The sequence below is a fragment of the Sceloporus occidentalis genome, unplaced genomic scaffold, assembly GCF_023333645.1.
Source record: "Sceloporus occidentalis isolate IW3139 unplaced genomic scaffold, rSceOcc1.0.p SCAF_1, whole genome shotgun sequence".
NCBI lineage: Eukaryota > Metazoa > Chordata > Lepidosauria > Squamata > Phrynosomatidae > Sceloporus > Sceloporus occidentalis.
The window spans coordinates 63,759,354-63,775,194 of NW_028316981.1; the positions used below are offsets into that span (position 1 = coordinate 63,759,354).

The following is a 15,841-nucleotide window of genomic DNA, read 5'->3' on the forward strand; positions in this document are numbered from 1 at the left end:
AATTTTTTTTGCAGGAGATGGGCAACTAGAGGTGGAGCGATTTCTTGTAGTATCAGACAAAAACATCTCTGCGAGGAACTATGGAATTAACATGCAATAGTCTGTGGATCTCTAATGTTTTGACTTAACAGAAGGGTTTTGGTTTTGTTTTGGGTTTTTTTTGGCAGATTTCTAACTAGTAATGCTATATTTAAAACATTCTTTTTGTCAGTGTAATTTTCAGAATGATTAATTTAAGGGTATACCTGAGAGTAAGAATACTTTAGTAATATAACTAATAATTTAATTTTATTTGTTTTTTGTTTGTTGTCTAGGCTTATGGGGGAAGTGGCAACTTCACCTGGTCTTCATCTGATCAAAACATTGCAACAGTAACAGTTAAGGGAGTAATGACAACTGGAAATGAAATTGGTGTTGGTACGATACGTGCCATTGATGTTCAAAATCCACTACATTATGGGGAAATGAAGGTAAACAAGACTTAAACTTTTTTTCTCCTTACAAGAAGATGTTGTCAGGTGTTGCAAAGTATACATAAAAGTCAAGAAATGGATGTGCTCCTAAACCATTAATCTTTCTGTGATTAATCATGCAGTGGGATTTTCTCATAAGAGGGACTTTCTTACATTATTTATGTTTATTAAGCAGGCACAGTTTAGAGTGAGAACTTAAAGCTAAACTAAAAATATTTTGAAAGTTATTTCTTTTATATAAGATACCATAAAGTAGGATGTGCAGTATAAAGTTCAAAAATATAGCAGATTATGCATATTGGAAATGCAAGTTCTTTGTGTAGAAAGCTATAAATAAATAGATGATGCTGTGTTTTCTCATTAGCAATTTTACATGTTAATATCTAGATGAGAGAAAGGGAACATGTGGTGCTCCAAATGTTGACTAACTACTTCATTCATCACTTATCACTGGCCAGATTGACAGGGGCTGATGGATATTCGACTCCATCGGCATTGAGAAGGCCACACATTCAATAGCCCTGTTATCTGTCACTGATAGAAGACTAAAACCCTAGAGAAGTTACTGAATGGATGCTGAAAAATCTGCTTCCTTTCAACAGACCTTGCAAAATTCATATTATTGAAATAAAGGCACAAACATAAAGATTGGCTTACATGAAGCATTCTTTGGTCAAAAAGGAAAGCAGGAGGTTTCTCAATTGGTTTACCAAATGATCTATATTTCCCCCATAGCAAAACCATAAACTTTTAATGCTTCTGCAGAACCAGAGTTCCCAATTCTCAGTTGTATTTATATATAATGACTGATATACCTTGCTGTGCCTGGATATATTTTCGTATTCACATGCCAGACAGATGGTTAACTGTACTTATCACCTGTTGAGAAACTGGATTCTTTTCTCTTATACTCCCTTGTAATTTTCTGAATAAATTATTGGCCTTGCCTGAGCTTCACATCAGTGAACAGATGCATGTGCAAAATCCCATAGTGCTTTGTGAGGCTTATTTCCAGGTAAGTGAATGTATTCTTGTTATTATTATTACTATTGTTAGGAAAGGAGGCGCAGCAGCATTATATGTCAGGGATGTCTACACCTGTGAAGAGATACAGGACTTAAATCCTGGAAGCCAGGTGGAGAGCATCTGGATAAAAATTAAATGGGAGGGAAACAACAGGGATATTATTGTGGGAGTCCACTATAGACCCCCAAGTCAGACTGAAGAATTGGATGATGCCTTTCTAGAACATATGACCAAACACTCAGAAGGAAGGGATGTAGTAGTGATGGCAGATTTCAGCTATCCTGATATTTGTTGGAAATGAAACTCAGCCAAAACATTAAGGTCTAGCAAATTCTTCACTTGCCTCAAAGACAATTTCATTGTCTAAAAGGTGGAAGAGGAAACAAGAGGATCAGCTATTTTAGATCTGATCCTAACCCACAGGGATGACCTGGTTAATAGGGTGTAAGTGATGGGATTCTTAGGTGGCAGTGATCATGTCCTCCTGGAGTTTGTTATACAGTGGAAAGGAGAAGTCAGGCATAGTCAGGCACACATTTTAGACTTTAGGAAAGCTGTTTTCAATAAACTCAGGGAAATACTGGGGGTAATCCTGAGGTCAAAAAAGAAGGAAGGTCAGGATTGATGGGGGTTTCTCAAAAGGGAGATACTGAAGGCACAATTTCAAACTCTTCCAATGAAGAGGAAAAATGGGAGGTGTCTCAAGAAACTGGGATGGATGACAAAGGAATTTTCAATTGAGCTAGGTTTTAAACAGGATATGTATAAGAAATGGAAAAGAGGGGAAATCACCAAGGAGAAATTCAAACAAATGGTGAGCACAAGTAGGGGTAAAATGAGAAAAGCAAAAGCACAGAATAAGCTCAAGTTTGATAGAGAGTTTAAGAACAACAAAAGGGTTTTTTTTGGGGGGGAGGGGTATGTCAGCAGCAAAAGTAAGAGAAGAAGGATATGGTAGAGCCACTGCGTGGGGAAGGTGGCCAAATGCTGACAGGGGACAGAGAAAAGGCAGAATTACTCAACAACTTCTTTGCTTTAGTCTTCACAGAAAAGAAAAAAGGTGGTCAACCTGAGGAAAATGGAGCAGAGGACAGAAAAGGGGAAATTCAGTACAAAATAAATAAAGAGATAGTACAGGAATACCTGGTTAATCTAAATGAATTTGAGTCTCCAGAACTAGATGAACTACCTCCAAGAGTATTAAAATAACTGGCAAATGTAATCTCAGGGCCATTGGCAATAATCTTTGAGAACTCCTGGAGAACAGAAGTAGTCCCAGCAGACTGGAAAAGGGCAAACATTGTCTCCATCTTGAAAAAGAGAAAAAAGGAGGATCCCAACAATTATCATCCAGTTACTCTGACATCAATACCAGGAAGGATTCTGGAGCAGCTCTTTAAACAGAGTCTGTGAACATTTAGAAGGGAATGCCATAATCACAAAAAGTCAACATGGGTTTCTGAGAAACAAGTCATGCCAGACTAATCTGATCACTCTCTCTCATATATATATATATATATATATATATATATATTCATTAAGGCTTTTGACAAGGTTCCCCATGACATTCTTGCAAACAAGCTTGTAAAATGTGGACTAGACAAGGTAATTGTTATATGGATTTGTAATTGGTTTACTGGCCGAATCCAAAGGGTGCTCAACAATGGCTCCTCTTCATTATGGAGAGAGGTGACTAGTGGGGTGCCACAGAGTTCTGTCCTGGGCCCAGTGCTTTTCAACATCTTTATCAATGATTTGGATGAAGGAATAGAGGGCATGCTTATCAAATTTTCAGATGACACCAAATTAGGAAGAGTAGCTAATACGTCAGAGGACAGAATAAAAATTCAAAATGACATTAGTGGATTAGAAAACTAGGCCAAAACTAACAAAATGAATTTCAACATGGAGAAATGTAAGGTACTGCACATATTGCAGAAAAATGAATTGCATAGATGTAGGATGGGGGACACTTGGCTTAAAGAGACTACGTGTGAAAGGGATCTAGGAATCCTAGTATACCATAAGTAGAACATGAGTCAACAGTGTGATGCAGCAGCCAAGGCCAATACTATTTTAGACTTCATCAATAGAAGTATAGTGTCTAGATCAAGGGAAATAATAGCTGCACTCTATTCTGCCTTGGTCAGGCCTAACCTGGAATACTGTGTCAAGTTCTGGGCATAACAATTCAAAAAGGACAGTGAAAACTGGAGCATGTCCAAAGGAGGGCGAAGGGTCTGGAAACTATGCCTTAAGAGGAAAGACTTAGGGAGCTGCGTATGTTTAGCCTGAAGAAGAGAAGGTTAAGAGGTGATATGATAGCCCTGTTTAAATATTTGAAGAGATGTCATATTGAGGAGGGAGCAAGCTTGTTTTCTGCTGCTCCAGAGACTAGGAACCAGAACAGTGGATGCAAGCTGCAGGAAAAGAGATTCCACCTCAACATTAGAAGGAACTTCCTGACAGTAAGAGCTGTTTGACAGAGGAACACACTCCCTCGGAGAGTGGTGGAGTCTCCTTCCTTAGAGGTCTTTAAGCAGAGGCTAGATGGCCATCTGTCAGGGATGCTTTGATTGTGATTTCCTGCATGGCAGGGGGTTGGACTGGATGGGCCTTGTGGTCTCTTCCAACTCTGTGATCCTATGATTTTATGAAAAATGTACCAAAATGCCCCCACATACCCTAGAAGTTATTTGGTGGGGGGAATTTTTTTTTTTTTTTAAAAAAATACCTGGATAGAACTGGGTTTCCCAAAACTAGCCTTGGGCCACATGCATCCTACAAGCTGCACTTTGCAAACTAACATGCTATGGTAACATCATAGTTTTCATTTTACTACCATACATATGCCAGACACCTAGTACTTCTTTGCTTCCTTACAATGCACCAACTGTTGGAGAGTGATCTGATTACATCCACTCTCTTATCAGTAGTGGGAATCCTTCAAAGTCCATATTACATTTTTGGCTTCTAAAAGCTTTTTCGTTATGTTATAGACATTAAATTTTGCACAAAAGTGGTGTGAGTTCTAGAATACTGTGTTCCAGAACATTGAATTTTAATTTTGAAAAAAGCCTTATGTGTTTCATTAAATAGGTTTTCAAATTGATTAAGTTCACCTTTACTACTCCAGAAATTGCATCTCTGGTGTTTTTGAAGTTTGAAACAGTTTGCTTTCCATTTAATTCAAGCAGTATATCTATCTTCCCAAAAGTAGTCTAAATAGACATTAAATGCAGTCATTACATATTAAATTGAAATATTATCCTGCTTGTTAAACCATTATTAAACCAAGACAGAGGTCGGCTTACAGTCCCACACTGATGTACCATGCAGTAGCTGTGTCCCAAATGACAGCAAATGACAATTGCCTGCATGAGGCTAAGAAATGATGTCTTTAATTAAAACGTTGCTTTCAGATTCATGATTCAGAGCACTTAGCGATAGGCGTGCTTTTCATCCATTTGAACTTGCAGGAACAAGCATTAAATGAAATGAGTGGCTTCAAGTTAAGATTTTAACCGTCTCTGCTCAAGCTTTGCATCTTGCATTTGAAGCAAGCATCTGTCTGCTGACCTTGATTATCAGGTTATGCAAGTAGTCTATAAGTTTCATGAGGATTACAATTTTAACACTGTACCATATGGCCTATAATTTAACCTGAAGCAGTAGACAGATGGCTGTAAAAGTTAGACATGCCAAATGAAATCTTTGATCAAGCAGTTGTTATGAAATGTTGCTACCCATCTGTGATGGTGTCTTTAATGATAGCTCAGAATAAAATACAAACATACAGTTCAAGCATCTGCTTATCTCCGATTTGAGATAGAAATTACACACAAAGAAAATATGTCATAGAAGGTTTCCCCACAATCCATAATGATCTAGCATGCATGCATGAATCCTGCTGTTCATTCAAGTATCCTCATTCACTTCAACAGGTAGGACATTAGTGGACATAGCAGTGCCACAAACACTTTCCCTTGTGTACAGGAAACTTCAATTTTTCTATTGGAAGGAAAAAAACCTTATATAGGTGAGCACCATGCAGCCATCAGAGAGACTGTGATTCACTTTGACTTTATCACTGTTCTGCCCCCATGTAAATTTCTTCAAGCCCTATTTCATGAAGTAATAATTTATCATCTTATGTAAATATTGAAGTCACTATATGCATGTTACTCTTTGATGAGATAAAAATTCAAACATGGGGGAAAGTTACAGATCTTTTGAAGGTTTGCCTGCACTCCTCCAACCCTGTCCTGCAATTTATACCTACACTGAACTGCATTGCACTGAAATCCGACATATGGATCCATACATTTGGTCCACCAAGTTGATGGGACTAGAAAGATGAACTTCTCACTGTTGTCCCCATCACCATGTAACTCCTTCCCATAAGTAATTCACTTATCCTTCTTTGCAGTGGGTTTTAAAGAGCTGCTTGTTCACATTTGCATTTACCTGATTCATTTGAAGTTAGCCAAGGCTTTAAATGTGTGCATGCCATCTTCATAAATCCAGCTGCAGGGACACAGGCAGATGTTGCTTGGCTGCTCCTCTCACATGCAATTTCACCTTGTATAGAAGATTGCAAAACTATTTGTACATTCCCTAGAAATTGGTGGTTCTTCCATTATCTGCTCAGTAGTTTAAGGTGTTTGCTTTATATGCATACAGAAAATAATCCTGAAACTTACCTATCTCTGCCTTTGGGGTGTTTTTAGGATTCACATTTTTTCAGAGTTTGGAAAATTTCTCATAAGAAATATGACTATAATGATAATGACGTATGGAAGTGATCCACCAGAAAATCCTCTCACTTCTTGTCTGTTGTGAATTGCTCATGTATGTTACTGTATTTCTTCTTAAAAGTAAAAAAAATTCTCTTCTGAGAGGTTGTGGGCTGAAAAGAATGAATATGCCTCTTTGTAATCAAAGATATATGCATGAAGTGCTTGGATCAAAGAGTGTCTCCGGTGTCAGGGATGATGGGAGTTGTAGCTCTTCACCTCTGGCTCGAACTCACCACCTTGTTGCGCACCGACGCTGACCAGTTTTGGCCAGTGGATAAAGCTTTGCTCTAAAGCAGCAGAGTTACAGAGAATAGGCTGAAGACCCTGACAAACTCTCCAAGCCTTCTCACTCTTGCTTCCACAGAAGTCTTCCCACTTCTTCAGGATCCAGCTGGCTCTTGTATCTTCACCCAAGACACCAGACAACTCAGTAGTCTTATATAAAAGATCTACTTTATTCTACTATATACAGCTCCAAAACTATCCAACACAACACTACTCCAATACTACCCAACTACTACCCACACAATACATTGGGATTCATAGTCATTATTATAGTCCTTGGATCATACCACCCACTCTTGTCAGTTTCCACCCAGTGAGCGTGTACATCCACTCTCATTGGTTCTCTTGTTTCTATCCAGAATGTGATGATTTCATCATCTCAGCCTTGACCACTTAACAATTCTCAGGTGTTTTCAATTATCCACTTTACATTTCTGTCCTTGGCATTCAGGCCTTGTTAATTGTATTACCATATACACCTGTGTGGCTTCTGATTTGCTTCTGCTGAGTCACTTTGACTCTCACATACATGTTTTATTTCAATCACTGTAATTCCCATGTTGCTTTTTCCTTAACATCCGGAACTTTGAGATACTTTTGTATCGTACTCACTTCTGACCATAATGGTGTTTTCCACACTTTTCAAAATATACAGGTAAAAACATTTTAATACCAAAAGTTTTGTCTTGAGGCAATTAATCACTGGGAAAACTAAGATCTTTTCAGTTCTCAAATTTTCCAGTTTGGGTTTTGTTTTGTCTTGTCTGACCTCTGTATCTTATTATTGTTTCTTAGGTCTATGTGACAGAACCCAGTGGCATGGAGTTCACACCTTGTCAAGTTGAGGCACGTGTGGGTGAGATATTGGAGCTGCCTCTGAGGATTAATGGCCTAATGAATGAGGAAACCAGTCAGATGGTCACCTTGAGTGATTGCTCACATTTTGATTTAGTGGTTAATATTGAAAACCATGGTGTATTCAGGCCAATTGAAGGTGACTTAAACTAATTCATTCATTTCATCTTTTAAGATAAACAATAAATAAATAAATATGTAATCTACTTTCTGATATGTCAAAGTTCATTTTCTCAACACCATATGTTGATAAATCTGTATCAAAAATTTCACAGATTATTTATGTTGAGGAAAACATGCTGAGACTTTTAAGATGGTTGAATGGAGCATTGTTTTCCTAATAGGGTCGGGGGGGAATGTTCCTTAAAAAAAAAAGCTGTGGCTCAAGAAGCAATTAAAAGTTATATAACAGAAGTAGATTATGATCTCATTGCCTAGCTATACCTTCTTTTCCAAGAAATTGCCTACATAGATCTGCCTCATAAATACCTTTTTAATGGTCCTGCTTTTGTTATACCAGGCAAAAACTATTTTATTGATGTACAGAAGTTGAGGACAAAAGTGATTGACAATCATTGTACATGCATTATGTGTATATATAATGAGATATATGTATCTACTGAGATATCTTTTGAATGAATGCATGAATTTTTCATATGCATCCTCTTGTCCCTTTTATTTAGGCAATATTTATGTACCTTTTTGTTTTTCCCTTTATAGCCATGATGCAGTCTTGTTATGACCTAACTGATCATACAAGAAAGAGAGCCTGAACTCAGAACTTTTCAATGTCACCATGAGACGTATATATGTCTTGTTCTGGCTTTATCTTTTTTTGAGTGTCATCATTATTTTATTATTTATTGTTTGGTTTTCAAACTTCCCTGAAAGTGTTTTAATGACAGGCAGTGTGTGATTTCTTAAAATAAATTAATGGAAAATTGTAATACAAAAGTGTTGTACATTTTAATATTATGTTCATGATAATTTTTTTATTGACAGGGAGGCTGAAGCCAACCCCTGAGTTCTGCAGTGGGGTCAGAGTTAAAGCTGAAGGCCAAGGATACACTGAACTTATAGTCAGTTATACACATGATCATATTCACCTCAGTGCCAGCATCACTATAGCTGCCTACCTGCCACTGAACGTAAGCCTGGATTTTACAGTAATCACTGTAGTTACACTCAACCCCCCAAAATTAGGTATCGACTCAAAAGAAAACATGTATATAGATGGGAGGAGGAGTTCCATGTACAATAAGTTTGGCTTCAGTGCAGTGGTCTTCTCACTCATTCCACCATCCATTATGCTTTTGTCTTTCTCTGTTCCTTTGTTGTTTGTATCTTGGTAACTCCTCAGTTTCAGCCAAAATGTTCTGGGTCCTTTAATAAAGGGATATGGTTCATACTTCTTTACTAAACAGGTATGAGTTTTGATTGCTTACATGAGTCCTAGCTATGTTACCTTTGTGTACTGGAAGTAGTTGTTTTGGCATGGGAGAGAGTCTTTGGAAAGAAGCTTCTGAAGTTTCATTCTAAGAGCCTCTCTATTAAACTCCATGGTGCAACTTCATATTGTTCTCACCACTACCACCACCACTTCAGGCCTCCAGGATGTTCATCTCTCCTTCATTTACACACAGGCCTACTGACACTCAGTATAGCAGAGTCAGATCTGCATTTCAAAGGTGTTATTCTCTCAGAGTCAGCCGTCTGGTTTCAGATGGTTAATGTGTTGCATTTTCTTAATGGATTTTTTGTCATTCCTAACACAGAGAATGGTTAGCTAAAATCATATAAACAAAGTTAGCACAAATTTGAAATTACAAAGCATAAATTCCCAGATGTTATATTTATTACATTGATTACATAAGCATTGATATTGTGTATATGATAAAGTGTTAAAAAGAAAAATAGGAATACAATGATATATTTCCTTTTCTGACTTCTGTGTTGAAAGTTAATTTCAACATTGATTAATAGTTATGTGTCTAATCAGAAGCAAGGCTGAATAGATCACAAAATATTTTAGGTAATTTCAGAATATTTTGAAGGTCAACTGATGTTGGAAGTATAAGTACAAAATGCAGTGGTAATAATTTCTACTCAAAATATAAAAGTAAATAGATGCCATCTGCCTGCACCCATGTATCTAGTCATTTTAGGGGTATATATATTAATTAAATTTGATAGAAATATGGTGCTTTTATAATCCATTTTTACTTTGTTTCCAAATTAAAAGTATACTAAAATAGATAAGATTCTCATCTTTCTAGCTTTAATAATGAAAATGTTATCAGTTACTTGTTCTTGATCTTTATCAGATCATACTCCTGTTTGTTTAACTATGAATCTAAATGTAAGGCACAGTATTAGAAACTTCACACTTTTTTAAAAAAAGGAAAGACAGACCTATAGGCCTAAATCTAACTAGTGTAGGCCTATTGAATCAATGGAGTTCACATAAGTGACAGTATATCTATTTTCCATTAATTCAGTAGTTGTAGTAAGGACTAACAATTATATTCAAACTGTTATTCCTAAAGACAGAATTCAAAAACCTAATAGCCATGTTGGACTGGAAAGTCAATATGCAAAGGGATCTTGCAGCAAAGGGCTTAATGATGTTACCCATAATATTAAAGGGACTTTCACTTGCTTATAACTTCGTTTAACACAAGCTGTATCTCTATTCCCTGATCTGCCTTCTGTCTAACAAGGAGCACCTCTGTCTTGACTGGATTAAGTTTGAAATTGTTTGCTCTGATCCAGTCCATTACTGATGACAGACACTGATTTAAGGCCAGGACAGCCTCCTTGGATTGCGGTGGAAAGGAGTAGTAGAATTGAGTGTCAATTGAATATCAGATATTAGGAATGGGAATATACAAAAACAAGTTGCAGAACACTTCAGTCTTCCTGAGCCTTCCGTCTTGACCTCAGAACAGCTGGTCCTTGAACAAAAAAGAGTACAAAGGAATATTGGAAAGAGAAACAGCAGAATTGGAATACAGTGGGCCCTCCCCTTACAAGGGGATCCATTCCAGATCCCTCCGCACAAGGGGAAATCAGCATATGCTGGGGCCCCATTGTAAGTAATGGGGCCTGTGCCTGTGGCACGCGGCCATGGGCGAACACCCCATTAATTCTTCTGGGGCGCACAAGGGGCTCCTCCGGCGCAGCTTTCAGCACATGCTGAAAGCCGCATATGGTTTACGCGGGCACACTGTATATCAACAACAGCAGTCCATCAGCACTGGGTTGAACAGAGATAGTGGTTTCCTAGCACCCTAAAGACATTATAACACTAGTTATTATAACCTCCATCATGGGGACTCTTCACCAATTCATGTCATCCTCTTTTGCCTTCCACACTAAATCTCAATAATTAACATGGTTATCTACTAACCTTGGTTTTGGCAACATCCTTGCCTTGTTCCCCAACAACCATTGTTTAAAAATAGACTTGTCACCTCATCTCCACATCCACAAAATTCTGCATTCCTTTGGATGTTCCCATACAGAGTCTACTATATATGTCTGTCCCTGGGCTTTTCACTCCATCAAATGCATCTGAGGAAGTAGGCTCGAGTTTATAAAATCTCATGCTACCAACCTCTATCTTTCAGTTAGTCTCAAAGGTGCTGTAAGATCCCTTTGCATACTGTTACTTATGAGTTTAAGTATTTTTAAAAACACTACTTTACATTTGATTGTACTGTAGCAATCATATGTAAAACAACATGGGTGGTGCCAAAGCATATAAAAGAAAATATTGTTCTTATTTTCTTATTTTTCAGTTACTCTGAAAATATTTTTCTTATTACTATCTAATTAAAATAAAACTCATATTGCTAGGTTTAAAGAACTAGATTTAATGTGTCAAAAGAATCTTGATAATGTAGATGGACAGGAGCAACATAGAAATATGCTATCCTTAACAAAATATGTATAATATTTGAAAGCTTTCTTATCATCACATTCCAGAAATGCTCAAGACAAAACAGCCAGGCAACATAGGAAAATGAGAAAAATCATGTTAGGTTAGATGGCTTAAAAACATGGATAAACTATTTTCCATTCCCACTCAGAAGTAAGCCTCATTTGTTAAGTGAGGGTCATCAAATAAGTGAGTATAGAATAGCTGATTTACATTGCAGAAAGATTGTTTAGTGGCATAGGTTTCAATGCAGGTTTCATTCCAATATTCCATTAGGTTTCTGATATCACCTCATTTTCAGATCTCATTCCAAAGCAATTGCAGGAATAAGAATTTAAGTTGGTAATGTGTTAAAATGATAAAGAACTTGTTCTAGCAGGAGTCAATTCAATATGAAATACTATTTTGTTTGTGACAGCTAAATATGTTTTCGATTGGATGAAGTATACTTGTAGTGGAAATTTCTTTTTTTAATGGTTTTGTGCCATAAGTTTGAAGCAACTTGGAGGCACACAATATATGCACACATTGCATTTAGTTTGGAAGAAGGAGGAGGAGGAGGAGGAGGTATTTATTTTCATCAGTATGATGTATCATTTGTAGTATTTTAATCAGTTTATTTTTTTCCTTTAGACTGTTGATCCTGTTACTGCTGCTTTGGTAACTTTGGGATCCTCCAAAGATATAATGTTTGAAGGAGGACCCAGACCTTGGGTTCAAGAGCCATCAAAGTTCTTCAGGGAAGTTAGTGCTGAACATCCAGAGGATACTGGTTTATCTTTAGTAGGACCACCAGCAACTAGGAATCCTTTTCAGCACTGGGTCAGAGCATCTTGCAGAGCCCTGAGTGAACAAGTGAGTGAGACTAAAGCATGTGACAAATATTGTTGGACATTATTATACATAAGGCCACAACAACGGAGATAAATTCTTATAGCAGACAGCTAAAAATATAAGCCTTTGAAAGGTCACAGCACAAATAGTAATAGCACAATATTATATAATTTAAGAATGCTTAATTCTCAATAGTGATTCCAAACTCATAAGAATACAGAAAGAGCAGCAACTAATTCATGCCTGAATTATGTATTCTTATGAGTCTGAAAACACTATTGAGGATTAAACATTCTTAAATTATGCTAAAGTTACAAATATTTTTTCACAGTATGCTAATGTCATAGAAAGGTATTAAAAAGTTGAGTGGATTTCCTGATTATGGCCTGGGAAAGATGGGCAGAAAAAAGTGGCTCAAACCCTGGCTGCCTGAACGGTTCACTCCCAAAGAAGGCTGAATGCACATGGCACTATGTCAAGCCACACTGCTGGATAATTTTTTTTTGTTGCCTCTCCCACCATAAATGTGCACCATTGCAGAAACACACCACCTGCAACCTCCAAGTACCTCCCATGTACTTGGGAGCTAAAAAGGCCAATGCAATTTTAGGCTGCATCAATAAAAGTATAGTGCCTAGATCAAGAGAAGTAATAGTGCCACTGTATTCTGCTCTGGTCAGGCCCCACCTGGAATATTGTGTCCAGTTCTGGGCACCACAATTCAAAAAGGACATTGAGAAACTGGAGCATGTCCAAAGGAGGGCGACTAAAATGGTGAAAGGTCTGGAAACCTTGCCCTATGAGGAACGACTCAGGGAGCTGGGGATGTTTAGCCTGGAGAAGAGACAGTTAAGGGGTCATATGACAGCTTTGTTTAAATATTTGAAAGGATGTCATATTGAGGAGGGAGCAAGCTTGTTTTCTGCTGCTCCAGAGAACAGGACCCGGAACAATGGATGCAAGCTACAGGAAAAGAGATTCCACCTCAACATTAGGAAGAACTTCTTGACAGTAAGGGCTGTTCGACAGTGGAACACACTCCTCCCTCGGAGTGTAGTGGAGTCTCCTTCCTTGGAGGTCTTTAAACAGAAGCTGGATGGCCATCTATTGGGGATGCTTTCATTGGATTTCCTGCATGGCAGGGGGTTGGACTGGATGGCCCATGCGGTCTCTTCCAACTCTATGATTCTATGATTCTGTGTTTGGATGGCTTCCCATTTGAACAGCCACACAGTCACATGTGCAATTCTTCACCCATACAGGGCATCAGAGCAGCGGTATGTGAGCAATACATTGGCAAAAGAAAATCATGGAGGCCCCCTACATGCACTCTTAACTCCTCCCCCCCCCCCGCCCCGTTGGACTGCCTGGTTTCTGAATGTTGTAATTACATCCATTGGAGTTGTTACACTTTCATTTCTTTGCTTTACCACAGCCCCACACTTGCCTCAGGGTGTTTATATGCAGACGTGAAGTTGCGCATCTTCTGCTCTAAACCAGACTTTTCCGGGTTCTGTTTGCTTCGGTTTTTAGTCCCAGAGTGCAGCTTCAGCCCAGTTTCCACCCACTTTGGAGGCATGTGTCATCTGAACAACCTGCCTTTAAAGTGGGCATAAACCACCTTATTTTGTCTGTCTCTTTCACCCTTATAAGGCCACTGTTTATTCTCACAAGACTGTGAACTCAACTGATGGTTTTTTTTAAAAAAAAACGCTTTAACTTAATTATTGGATTTTGTTTCCCTCCAAAGTTAGGGACTGGGGAGAGAATAACCACCTTGCTTCTTCTAGACATTTAAGGAATTTACAAATAGGTAGTGCAATTCTAAGTATAATTTCAAGAAAAGGCAAAAGAAATTCATGGTCATCTAATATATATGAACAGTTCATCCAGTATTGTTCAACAATATTAGATACTGATTTCGATATGTTCAGTTACAGGAGTGTCTCTTAGTTTTAGTGTTCTGTGTGGGAGTATAACAAGCTGACTGGAGGAAAATCAGCACATTTGAAATGTGTTGCTGGAGAACAGATCTACAGATACCATAGCCTGCTGAAAGTCAAATGAATAAATCTTATTGCAAATGAAACCTGAACTCTCACTAGAAGTAAAATTTACCAAACTGGGGCTGTCATACTTTGGATATATTATGAGACAAGATGACTCATTGGAAAAGCTAATGAAACTTGACAAGTAAAAAGCAGTAGGATAAGACAAAGAATATGCTACAAGCAATTGACTCAATGAAGGAAGACCCAACCGTGAGTTTGCAAGACCCGAGGAGAGCAGTTGATGACTTTAGCTCTTGGAGGACATTCATAGAGTCACTATAAATTGAAGTCAACTTGATGGCAATAAAACAGCATGTGAGAATTTGTGTTTGTTTGATGCTGCATGCTCTAGAAAACTATTCTGCAGACTGCAGCACATGTCTTCTGCCATCCATAAATATCTATGGTTATTGTTGGTTTTTACCTGATGATGGTTGATCTAGCCATTATGTGAGAACAATTGCACTGTATCAAATAATATTTTCTCATCAATAAACAACTACCTCCTAAAATAAACAGAAACAAAATCAGTAGAAATAAGGCATCAGTGATTATCTGAGCACATAATTTTGTCTTTAGGTTAATTATATTGAAAGCTAAGCAGAATAACACCTATTTGACCTAAATCCTTTAAGTAAGCCCAACTTAAAAGAGACCCATTGAATCCATGATATTATGGCAACGTTGAATGACCATTCAACAATTAACCCCGGGGGGCTACTCTAGTTGGAACTGTTTTACACCATGCACGCAAGTCTTTTTGGCAATCATGCATATGTTTCTGGTGCAAGCATGATTGAAATGATCTGATGTTGCACATCAGCAGTGTTTGGAACACTACCCCAATGAGTTCCTATTTGTAAAGGAAATAAAAATCTTAAAGCATAAAAAGAAAGTCTCTTAACTTAAACATCAGTATCTATATGAAATTTGCTTTTCTAGAAGAAGAACGAGAAAAAGAAGAAAAAGAAGAAGAAGAAATGAGTGCTCTGCCATCTGTTTCAAAGGGTTTTGGGGTTGATTGCAATATTAAATTGGATAATATAGGGAAAAGAATGGGAATTTGTGTCTTGATAATGGGCTGGTTTTGTTTGTGAAGAAAGGTGCATCATACTGACATTTAATCTTTTAGCAGTGCAGGCTATTAATGAAACATTATGTTGACTTATTTTTTTTGAACTATAAATAAAAAAGGAAGTTTGCATTAGATTATGTGCTACTGTAAAAAAAATTCCTAAACACAACCTCCATTTTCTCTTTTAATTTATTTCTCATATTTTTTATGCAGGTAATATCATTAACAATTGGAAACAAGCCCACTGTTACTAATCCATTTCCAGCTGTTGAATCTGCACTTATGAGGTTAATCTGTGCCACTCCTTCCCGATTCACTTTGGTACCTATATATGCAAATCCTGAACTAGGTCTCTCCTGTCCCTTTCTTCATCAAAATAAGCAAGGGGTAAGTTAGTGAAAAACGATGATAAACTTTGGTTCATAGCTATCCTTTAGATATTATGGTAGCAATTTCTATGGTTTTACCTCATAATGTTCCTGAAACATTCAAAGGACATGTAA

General features: G+C 37.6%; 1 protein-coding gene across 1 annotated transcript in view; it reads left to right on the plus strand.

Annotated features, from left to right (window-relative positions):
• The window catches only part of LOC149321492 (nuclear pore membrane glycoprotein 210-like), a 131,188-nt gene that overhangs the window by 56,773 nt on the left and 58,574 nt on the right, over positions 1 to 15,841 (plus strand). The window contains exons 12-16 of the mRNA XM_089523152.1: positions 315 to 470; positions 7,379 to 7,577; positions 8,441 to 8,586; positions 12,012 to 12,233; positions 15,552 to 15,725. Coding sequence (XP_089379278.1) covers positions 315 to 470; positions 7,379 to 7,577; positions 8,441 to 8,586; positions 12,012 to 12,233; positions 15,552 to 15,725 — 897 coding nt within the window. The remainder of the gene's footprint in view (positions 1 to 314; positions 471 to 7,378; positions 7,578 to 8,440; positions 8,587 to 12,011; positions 12,234 to 15,551; positions 15,726 to 15,841) is intronic.